At 54.3% G+C, this 11,369-nt stretch overlaps 2 protein-coding genes across 2 annotated transcripts; one reads left to right on the forward strand and one right to left on the reverse strand.

The window, feature by feature from the left end:
* Positions 1-1,397: 1,397 nt before the first annotated feature.
* Positions 1,398-3,387, reverse strand: TRIREDRAFT_62467 (uncharacterized protein; the record flags this gene model as incomplete). Its single annotated transcript, XM_006965741.1, has 3 exons — positions 1,398-1,603; positions 1,679-1,960; positions 2,016-3,387. Coding segments are annotated over 3 exons (1,860 nt in total), but the record flags the coding sequence as incomplete, so codon positions are not given.
* A 1,859-nt stretch (positions 3,388-5,246) lies between these two features.
* On the forward strand, positions 5,247-10,398 carry TRIREDRAFT_62426 (RasGAP protein; the record flags this gene model as incomplete). Its single annotated transcript, XM_006965580.1, has 3 exons — positions 5,247-7,070; positions 7,161-9,949; positions 10,008-10,398. 3 exons carry the CDS (start codon positions 5,247-5,249, stop codon positions 10,396-10,398), a joined length of 5,004 nt encoding a protein of 1,667 aa, XP_006965642.1.
* Between the last annotated feature and the right edge of the window lie 971 nt (positions 10,399-11,369).

An 11,369-nucleotide genomic window follows, 5' to 3' on the forward strand; every position in this document is an offset into this window, starting at 1 on the left:
CTAACGCCTTGACGGGGCCCATGTTTTAATATACACTTTTTTTTTTCTTTTTGACTACTGCCCGCTCTCGGCTACTGGCAGCTGCAGGAAGAGATTCTTGGGGTGTTGCGAGAGGTTGTCACAAATCAGACGGGAAACGGCGTTAGGGAAGTGTGAAACTGGCAACGCAATGGCAAAGACTTGTGTATCAGCGGGTGTTGTGCGACAGAGGGGGGTCAAAAACCCCTGCCTTTAGGATAGCTTGAGGGGGGCCCAATGGCCCTATTCTTCTTCTTCCATGGTCAATATTGTGTCTTTTTACCGTTTCTTGCTCTCTTTCTGCCTTTCATGACAGCATCATCACGCGCCTATTAGGCGGTAGACATCCATATGAAATAGATGAGATCCGAAAAGAATCTGCCACGTTTTTGGAAGTTGCAAATTCTTACACCTGAATCTGCTAGCGAGTCGAGCTATTGACGGGATCTATCAACCGCTAGCATCTATAGCTTACACTCTTTTGATTATCGACCAAAGGGGAAAAGAAAAATTTCCCTCCGTGAAAACAAACAGGGGAATAGACGACGTGCGTGAGGAGGGGAGGGGGGGAGGGAGGCTTGCGTAAGGCTTGCGAGGGGTGTTGTCGAAAAGGGTCCAGAGGGGGGTGGAAGAGTCGGTTGAGTCGGAAAGACGGAGATTATCTGGTGCGATGCTGGGAAATGGGGGACAGACGAACATGCAAATAAAGCACATACATACATACGACTATTACTGTGATAAGGCCAGGAGAATGTGTTTTCTTGTATTTTTTTTTTTTCTTTTTCTTTCTTTGGCCCATCCGAAGTTGGTAGGGCTGACTCAGGTACTGGACTCTATGCTGTATTACAGATCAATCGAGCGTTTCATTCCCTCTCTACCTTGAAGCTTACGTACGTAGGTACCTAGGTAGGTGGAGAGGTAGGCCGTTAGTGATTGACAATATTTGATGCAGTGTGCCTGTACGGTATTACAGACGCCTGCGCAGCCTGTGTCTCGTTGCGTTATGTTGGCTGGGCTGTGTGTGTAGAGTTATGAGTCAATTGGCATTCTCGTTAATAGAGAAAGTAGAGAAGAAATGATACTGAGTAATTATTAGAGCAATTAAGGTAGAACGCCAACCAACTAATTCGTGACCAGACGCCTTTGAAAAAGGAGATACCCGTCGCTGTACACCCCGTTTGTGTGTTGCATTGTACAAAAGAGCAAACGCCAAAAGACCAAAGTCGAGCAGAATCCAAACAGCACAGCGATAGCCTGATGTCAACAGACAAACCCCCCCTTTTTTTTTCCCTTGACCTGAGATTGTGCGCCGATTTCGAGGGACGTCAAAGGTGTATTCGCAAGTTCCAGCAGCGTTTCTCAAATTTCCATGAGCTCAATCAATCCACGTCCTCCATCTGACCGTCGTATCGCGATCCCACACTGCTTCCCTGTCGCAGATGCCATATGCCGCGCCGGACGTCCTCAACCGAAGCACTTTCCTCCAAGCCTAGTGCACGGGCGAGCATCTCGAGATCGCTCGATGCCAGGGCAGCGTGCCTCATTGACCCGCTCGCGGGCTGTGACAGCGGTGTCTCGAGCACGACTTCGGGCAGTTTGCTGCTCCAGGCCATGTCGCTTCCAGAGCAGCTGGTGTTGTTATGCCCGCCCTCGTCGTCACGCTTGCTCTTTTGCAGCATGCCAAAGCGTAAGCCCACCTCCGTGACCGTCACGAGGATGCTGAGGACGATGAGCGCAATGATGATCCATGTTATGTAGCTCATCTTAGCATCGGCGTCCGAGTCGGAGAGGATTTCGGCAAGGTCCAAGAACACGCGGCAGCGCTCGTTGAGGACTTTGATGCGGACGTCAATCTCAAGGTACTCGCGGATCGCTTCGTACAACGGATGCAGCGTAGGCTCAGAGTCCCAGAAGAAGTTGGGCACGTCAAGGATATTCGATGCTACCACGGCAAGTCAGCTGAGATGCTTGTAAACATTGAAACACAACAAACATACATAGATTGATATCCACGCGATTCTTGAATAGCCGGCCCATAATCTTGACAATCTCGGTCCGTGTCATGCCCAGCTCTCCCGTCAAGGCCAGCGTCTTGGGGACATGCTGCGCATCCAGCATCGTCTCGCTCATCCTCTCCTCGAAAAAGCAAAGCTTGGTGCTCTGCGCTATTGCGTGGCTAATCGTCAGCTTGATCATGTGGTCGGAACGTGGCAGCAGCGTAATCATGTCGTTGAATATCCGTGGGCGCTGCACATCGGGGCTGTATTCGAAATGGAACTCTTCCGTCTCGTAGTCGCCCTGGTCCAAGGGCCCAGAGAGCAAACTAACACCGTCCTCGGCATCGGCAAATGTAAAGTCTGCAAGGATATCCTTTTCTTGGTGCTCCGTGAAATTCCAAAACACAACAACTCCGTACGAAAAGACGAACATCTCCGCAAAGTGTTTTGCATCCGGCGCAAGACGGTTCATCTGGGAGGAAATGCCGTCATCGGCGGCGGGGTAGGACTCCCTCGGAGACAACAGGCCGTCTTCTGGCAGTGAAGAAGGATCCGCAAAGGCTGACGGCCTTCTCTCGCCCTCTCCAGAGTCCTCGTTACCCGAACTGAACGAGTTGTGGTCAAAGTAGCCCTCGTGGTGATCCCGCTGTTCGCTGCGTTCGATTTCCAGATCCAGCACGGTTTTCCCCGTCCCGGGCGTCTTCAGGATCGGCCGGCTGCGTACTCGGTAGCCCTCGATGCCGTTCATCAGCGGCAGAGCATAGATGGCGTAGAGGCAATCGTCGTAGAGCTTGGTCTTGACCTCGTGCTTCTTCCTCAGAAACTCGGCCGCCTCCTTCGTCTTGAACGCCTGCGCGGTGCAGTAGGCAGTCAATCGGCTGACCTTGTCCGTCCGCTGGACCTTGGGCAGCCGTTCCGCATACGTCTTGCCACGGATACCGCCCCTTTTCCGAAGCACATCCAGCTCCTCGTCTCTCAGCGGCCGGCCCGCTTCGTCCTGCAAGTGCAAATTGGTCACTACTTCACCCTCGAGCTCCTCATCCACGTCCTCATTTTCGGCTACCGGCAGAAGGACGAGTTTTTCGCTAATTTTAGTGGTTCGCGAAGGCATCGGTTTGCCGGTACGAGATGGAACATTTGGCAGGCCGCCAGCTGATACCCGCCGAGCGCCCGGAGGAAGACCGCCGGAGGTATGCGGCCTTTGCGCTGGAGCAGGCGGGCCGCGAGGCTGGCCCGATGGGATCTGGGAGTCGTGCTGGAGGATGTTGTCGACCGTCATGAATCGCATCGGGGTTCGTCCAGGGGCGCCAGACGACGTGCCAGGGCGCCGTGGTGCTCGTCGCTGGTCAGCCCTCTCTCTCGCGTCCGTGACCTATTACCGCCATTGTCAGTCTAGCACGGGTTTGTTGCATCAATTGAGCGCCTTCGGAGCCCTGAAGCTGTCCAACGTACCAGGACGGACGGCCTCTGCTGTTTCGCCGACATGGTGAGCACAGGCGTGGCTCCCGCGGAGAGATTGTGACAAGGGCACGGCTATTCTATGCAAGGAGAGATGTGAGCATCCAGACGGTGATTCGCGAGAGATGCCGCGGAGTTGGCAACGATGCCGTTGGAGGTGCAAAAGCTGATGTGGTTGAAGTTTGAAGACGAGAAACTCTCCAGCTGTAGCTGCTTCTGGCGATAAGGTAGTGACCTCATCCAGCCCCACTACTACTCATACTACACACTTTCTCCTTATGTGTGCAAACAGGAGCGCAATTGGTAGCTTGCCTACCCTGGAGCCGATGTGATTTTCACATGTTCACTGCTTTTCGCAACGCCAAGTAATTTCATTCAGATGTTAAAAAAAAACGGCTATATGTAATTGTCCTTTTACACAATCTCTAGTGGTAAAGCTGTGAGCTCGCCTCTTGTTTTCTCACCATTAACAGCAGCTAGGAGTATGGGCCTATGTAAGCGCAGAGTGGATGAGCGCTTTTGGCAACTTTTCTTGGTACACCTTGTCGGTGTCGTCTCAACCAATGGGGACTTGAAACACACCGTAGCTTTTGTGGAATGATATGCCGCTAGTGGCCGTAGTTTCATTTGCTGCAGTTTTCTACCCACAGGAGCTGAATGACGTCGTGAAAGCTGCAACGCGTAAAGTTCACGATGTAATTATCATCAGGATTCGCATCTCAAGACGAGAAGCTTCTCGTACGAAGATTCTTTCCTATACGAGTGACAGGGTTACTTTCCAACCACGTATTCTGAGGTACGCAGCGGATATTCTGTCCGCTCTCAACCCTGTCAGAATTCAGGAGCATAACCGAGGGACTCGTCTTCTCCACCCCTTTCCAGCATCAGCATCATGGCTAAACGCCTGGACTCTGCTGCTGCCTTTTCCATGGCCACAGCTGATCCCGCCAACCCGCCTCTGCTCCATAGTTTTAGATTGATTTCCCTCGTGTGATGGCCCTGCAGAAGCGTGCAATGCACGCAAGCATGGCTTACAGCGGCCCCGAGGGCACCACGCAGAGGGCGGAAAACTGGAGCCATCCGGCGCCTGCAGCCAATCGCAGCGCCGCAAAGGGCTCGTTGCTACGCGGTTGTCCCGGCCGTTTGTTTACGCTCGCTGCCCAACTTTTAGCAGATGCAGCACATGGAGCTTGGATTGATCCCAGCCCCGCGCTGTGGTTGATCCCCTTGCCCTGGCCTGCCCTGCTTTGCTCTGCTGTGCCGGCGCTTCCAGCAGCTGCAATCACTGAAAGCTGCCGCAGACTGGAGGGAAAAAAGCAGGAAAAGAAAACATTGGTCCATCTGTGACGGCATTCGCGCTGCATCTTTTGGGCGGCATCTGCGCGCGGTTCGGCTTGCAACACACACTCTTTTCTCGCTCTCTCACCAGCGTCCATCTCCTTTTGTTGTTGTTGTTGTTGTCGTCGTTTCGCTCTCTGCTCGAACGCCGCCGTATCTACCTACCTACCTACCTTAACCTTTGCTCGACCTTTTGTTGACATCGGGCCTCCCCACGCGCATGTCTTAGAGGCTGATTCATTCTTTCTTGCCTCGCGCCGGCACTCTGCATTCCTTCCCTCTCTCAATCCTCCACCGCCGCAGGAAGGATGTCTTGATAGCGCCGCACAAGAGTTCTCTGATATACCCCCCCGAACCAAATCACCAGCATCGACGCAGATATTGTGCGCTTGCACCAAGCCTCAGCCCGGACTGGGCGAGACCGCCTCCTGCAACATGTCGTCGTCGTATCGGAACAGCCCTCGGCGGCAGTCCCACGCCGTCGACCTGGCTGCCGCCAGCTCCAGCATCAATCGCAACCCGTCGACGACTTCGTCAGCCTCGTCGGGATACTCGTACGCCTCTGACCACAGCATCAACAGCCAGTCGACGTCGGCAACTAGCGTTTACGGATCCACGGGCCACAAGCGCGGCCAGAGCGATGTCATTGCCCGAGCCCGATTCTTCGAGACGGCGGAGGCGAGCAGCTCCAGCACGGCCAAGGGCCCGGACAACATCTACGGCTCAGTCCGACAGTCGCTCCGCCCATTGCCGCGAACCCCTACGGCTTCTTCCATCGAAGCCCCAGCGACGCCGCCGCATGCATCCAGGCCGCGCGAGAGAGGCCAGAGCATCGACATCGGCCGACTGTCACTGTCCCAGAACGAAGGCTCTGCCTCGCCGACCACGACTGCGACTCCGCGACCTTTGCCACCGCGCCCAACCTCCATGTTCATGTCCCGAGGCGAGCCTGCGATCCCAGAAGAAGCGGTCGTGCCGCCCTCACGTCATGGACATTCCCACAGCGCTCATATAGCTCGCCCTGATCTTGAGCGGCTGGGCAGATCGTCCACCAGCCAGCTTCGGACTCTTTCTCAGCTTGCCAAATCCGAGGAGGCAGAGGACTTTAGCATCATCTCGCCCGCGCAGGAAGTGGCTGGTCTCCGAGGCCGGCGGAAGCTGCAGCGCACCGACAAGACCGCTGGCGGTCGCGGGCCGAGGACCAACTATGGCTGGGAGGGACGCAACTGGATGGACAAGCAGCGCAGGTTCCTCCAGGCATACGAATACCTCTGCCATATTGGTGAGGCCAAGGAGTGGATTGAAGATGTCATCCAGCAGACGCTACCGCCCATTGTCGAGCTGGAGGAGGCATTGCGCGACGGTGTTACGCTGGCAGAAGTGGTTGAGTCGCTAAATCCGGACAGACGGTATCGAATATTCAGGAATCCAAAGCTGCAATTTCGACATTCTGATAACATTGCTATTTTCTTCCGATATCTGGACGAGGTTGAGCTACCCGACCTGTTCCGTTTTGAGCTTATCGATCTCTACGAAAAGAAGAACATTCCGAAAGTCATCTACTGTATCCATGCCCTGAGTTGGCTCCTATTTCGCAAGGGCATCGTTGACTTTCGCATTGGCAACCTCATTGGTCAGCTGGAATTCGAACATCATGAACTGGAGGCCATGCAAAAGGGGTTGGACATGCTGGGCGTCAACATGCCCAGCTTTGGCAACATGGGGGCTGACTTTGGCGTTCCGGAGCCCGAGCCCGAACCCGAGCCTGAGGAGACTGAAGAGGAGAGGATCGACCGCGAACTGGCAGAGAACGAGGCTATGATTATCGACTTCCAGGCCCAGCTTCGTGGCGCGCTGCTCCGGTTGAAGCTGGGAGAGATGATGCAAGGCTTTTGGGATGAGGAGGCGTGGTTGATTGACTTACAGGCCAGAATACGGGGCAACTTTGCCCGCCAGATCGCAGACTACCGAATGCAGATGAGGAAAGCGACCATACTCGTCCAGAGCCTTGTCCGCGGATTCCTTGTTCGGAGAGGACTCAAGAAGAGTGACCAAGACAGGAAAGCTGCCGAGCCTGCCATCTTAGCCTTCCAGAGTATGCTTCGTGCTCAGAAGGTTCGAAACGAGATGCAGGGCCTCAAGAATGTCATGGCTCGTTGCGAAGGCCCAATCAGGGCAATTCAAGCAATGTCCAAGGGCTTCTTGCTGCGCAAAGCTCAAACCATCCAGCAACAGGAGACAAAGCAGGCGACGCATGAAGTGCAGACTCTCCAGGCTCTCGCCAGAGGAATGCTGATGCGCAACAAAGTCAGCAAGGAACTGCACCAACTCGACAAGACAAATGGCAAGGTGGAGGATCTCCAGGCACTCGCCAGAGGAATGTTGCTGCGGTATCAAGTCAGCAAAGAGTTGCGCCAGCTCGAGGAGCATACGCCGATGGTTGCCAGCCTCCAAGCTGCTGTCAGGGCTACGCTGTTGCGAGCGAAAATTGAACAGCAACAACAGGATCTCAATTCTTTCACCGATACATGGACCTCCCTTCAGAGTGCGATTCGTGGTCGTGCCGCTCGAAAGGAGCAGGAGGTTCTCAAGGCCGAACTGGCCGAGCATGTGCCCATGGTTGGACAGCTCCAAGCTGCCATGCGAGCAGCTGCCGTCAGGAGAGAGGTTTCAACTCTTCTCGACGGCTTAAAGGAGGACGAACCTGCTATTATTGAACTACAAGCACTCATTAGGGCCATGTTTGAGAGGCGCAGAGTGGCGGCAATCCTGGACGAACTCGACCGAGAGGAACCCGCAGTCGTCGAGTTGCAAGCCCAGATTCGAGGCTTCTTGTACCGGCGGTATCACTCCGCCTTGTGTGAGGAGCTGGCATCTCACGATGCGGCGACTGCCGAGTTCCAAGCCATCCTCAAGGCCATGATGGAGCGCGCGAGGATTGATGACTTGCTCACCGAGCTTCTCGAGGAGGAAGACTCTATTGTCATTTTCCAAGCAGCTGCCAAGGCTTACCTGATTAGGCTTCGGTTCGAAGAGAAGAAGCGGTTCTACGAGGAGAACATGAAGAAGGTGATCAAGATCCAGAGCTTCGTACGTGCCAAGGTGCAGGGCGAGGCATACAAGAGCCTTACCACGGGCAAAAACCCGCCCGTCAGCGCCGTCAAGAACTTTGTGCACCTGCTTAATGACAGCGACTTTGACTTCAACGAGGAAGTCGAGTTTGAGCGGATGCGGAAGACGGTGGTCCAGCACGTGCGGCAAAACGAAATGCTTGAGCAGTACATTGATCAGCTGGATATCAAGATTGCTCTCCTCGTCAAGAACAAGATTACGCTTGATGAAGTCGTCAGGCATCAGCACACTTTTGGCGGGACGTCGATGGGTCTACTGGCCAACTCTACGATGGCATCCACGAACCAGTTTGACCTCAAGGCACTCAACAAGAGCTCCAGGAAAAAGTTGGAGTCTTACCAGCAGCTCTTCTTTGCGCTCCAGACGCAGCCGCATTATCTCGCCCGCTTGTTCAAGCACATCCGTGTGCAGGCGACGGCCGAAAAGGAGAGCCGGCGCATCGAGCTTCTTATGATGAGCCTGTTTGGCTATGCCCAGAAGCGGCGAGAGGAGTACTACCTCCTGAAGCTGATTGCCCGGTCGATACGGGAAGAGGTCGAGAGCACCACGAGCGCCTTGGAGTATTCCCGAGGCCACTACTTTTGGGCCAAGCTGCTTGCCAACTATACGCGGTCTCCACGGGATCGCAAGTATCTCCGATCCCTATTGGGGCCCTTGATCCGCGACAACATCATCGAGGACCCGGCGCTTGACCTGGAGAGTGACCCGATGCAGATCTACAGATCCGCCATCAACAACGAGGAGCTGCGGACAGGAAGGCCGGATCATCGACCTCTGGATGTGCCTCGTGAGGTTGCCATCCGCGATCCTGAGACGCGACGCCTCTTCATCGACCATCTGCGCGACTTGCGAGAGATTTGCGACCAGTTGTTCCTGGCCTTGGAGGAGCAGGTGCATAAAATGCCCTACGGCCTCCGGTTCGTCTGCAGCGAGATGTTCCAGGCGCTGCGCCAGCACTTCACTCGCGAGCCCCAAGAGAACCTCATGCAGATGGTGTCCCACTGGCTGTGGAAGTTTTACCTGCAGCCAGCCGTCACCATGCCCGAAAACATGGGCGTCATTGACAAGTCGCTCAGCCCCCTCCAGAAGCGAAACCTCGGCGAGGTCGCCAAGGTGGTCGGCCAGATTGCGCTGGGCCGGCCGTTTGGCGGCGAAAACATCTACCTGCAGCCCCTGAATGCCTTCATCGGCGAGTCCATCGAGCGCCTGCAGCAGATCACCAGCGACCTCATCACCGTGCCAGATGCCGAGAGGACGTTTGACATTGACGAATTCAACGATCTGTATGCGAAGAACAAGCCCACCTTGTACGTCAAGATGTCGGATGTGTTTGCCATTCACAATCTCGTGGCAGCCGAGCTCATGGTCATGGCTCCAACCCGAGACGACGTTCTGCGAGAAATCATGCAGGATCTGGGCAGCGCCAAGAGCAACGAGAACGAGATGAGTGCAGCCGGAGCGGCGGATATTCAGATGTTTCTGACTCCCAGGCTGCACGACCTCGAGGATCCCGAGGCGGATATCAAGGCTTTGTTCATGGAGACGAAGCGGTGCGTTTTGTACATCATCAGGGTGCAAACGGGGGCCAACCTTTTGGAGATCCTCGTCAAGCCAATCACCCCCGAGGATGAGGACAAGTGGGAGGCGCTTCTCCGCGAGGAATTTGCGGCAGGCAGCAACTCCCGAGGGGCGTATTCAGACGCTAAGATGGCTGACATCACCTCCATGTCCTACTACGACCTTAAGCGAACGGCTCTGGAGAACATTATGCAGCTGGAGCAGATGGGAAGGATCACCAAGCAGAACCAGTACCAAGACGTGCTCAACGCCATTGCTAGCGATATCCGGACCCAGAGCCGCAGGCGTGTCCAGAGACAACGAGAGCTGGACGGCGTGCGGCTGACGCTTGCCAACCTGAACGAGAAGGCCAAGTACCTTGAGCAGCAACGCAAGAGCTACGACGACTACATTGAGCAGGCCATGAAGACGCTCCAGAACAAGAAGGGGTAAGGATGTCTCAGACGTGTTGAGAATCACGGCCATGGTAGCTAACAGTGATGATAGGCGAAAACGGTTCCTGATGCCCTTTACCAAGCAGTACAACCATCAACGGGAGCTTGAACGCAGCGGCCGGGTGCCCAAGTTTGGAAGCTACAAGTATAGCGCGCGAGCACTGTCAGAAAAGGGCGTTTTGGTGTCGTGGACCGGCACGTCTGACCGCGAATGGGACAAGATTGACTTGACAATCTCGTGCGACCAGGTGGGCGTGTTTACCATTGAGGGCACGCGAAGCCACATTCAGATTCCTGGAGCGACGGCCCAAGTGCCCATTGAGGACATGCTCCAGGCCCAGTTCGAGGCTCATCAGTTCATGACGCTGTTCGAGGGCAACCTCAAGCTCAACGTGAACCTGCTGCTGCATCTCATCTACAGGAAGTTTTACCGGACGCAGTGATGGGACAGCAGCCTGAGCCGATGGGGAGGGGGGGCGAGTAAGCGGACAGGAGCCGTTGACGTCGCTTGATGATGCAGTAATTTTTCTTCTTCACGGAACATGGAGCGAGGCGAACTGACCATGCACGGTGTTTGACGGAGTTTGGCATTCTTTCATTCTCTAAGGGGGGGTGGTTGGCCGGGGCGGATTGGGATTTTCAGATTTTCGAAGAAACTTTCTATACATGGCTGAATATGCTCATATGGACATGGAGGAACTCTTGACGAGGATGGGAGGTGATGTACAGAGGAGGGAGGGGAAAAGGGGGTGCCAGAGTCCAAATTGTGAAAATCGTCGGGCGGGCTGACAAGGGTGAGGGTATCATCATCATCATCATCGTCATGGCCATTGTCATCGGTTACATATGGTAGATTTCTTCTGACTGCAGGATACTCTTCTGCATTTGCACTTTGTTGTTTCTGACGGTGGCGGTTCATAAGAATAGGGAATGGAAATGCGGGAGTGGTCGTGGAAAGGGGGGGATGAGCTTGGGGTTTGAATATAAGAGACGAGTAATTACATCATGTACTTGGGCTACTATCAATGGTAAAATGCATGTTGATACCTTGCCTTTTGTATAGAGGTTATAGTTTAAGTGAGGTCAGGCGAATTGAATGGTGTGTGAGTTGACTTTGGAGGTTTGAGGCTCGTGTGGTTAGGTAGTGTTTGGATCAATGTGAAGTGCATCGTGAGCTGACATGTGGTGATGCTTGGGTCGGAGGATGCGTATGTATTCGTTGCACTCGGACATGATGAATACTGGTAATATTGAATACTAATAGTCTTGCAGATCTTTCCATCTACCGTTAGGTATGCTACCCAACCTAGAGACAAACTGTCCCTCTGAGAGGCGGTCTACAAGAAGCATAAGAATGTAGGTTCGTCGTCATTAGCTGACCTGTTGTGATACTGAATGTTGCGAAAACAACGCC

The sequence above is a fragment of the Trichoderma reesei genome (genome assembly GCF_000167675.1).
Source record: "Trichoderma reesei QM6a unplaced genomic scaffold TRIREscaffold_10, whole genome shotgun sequence".
NCBI lineage: Eukaryota > Fungi > Ascomycota > Sordariomycetes > Hypocreales > Hypocreaceae > Trichoderma > Trichoderma reesei.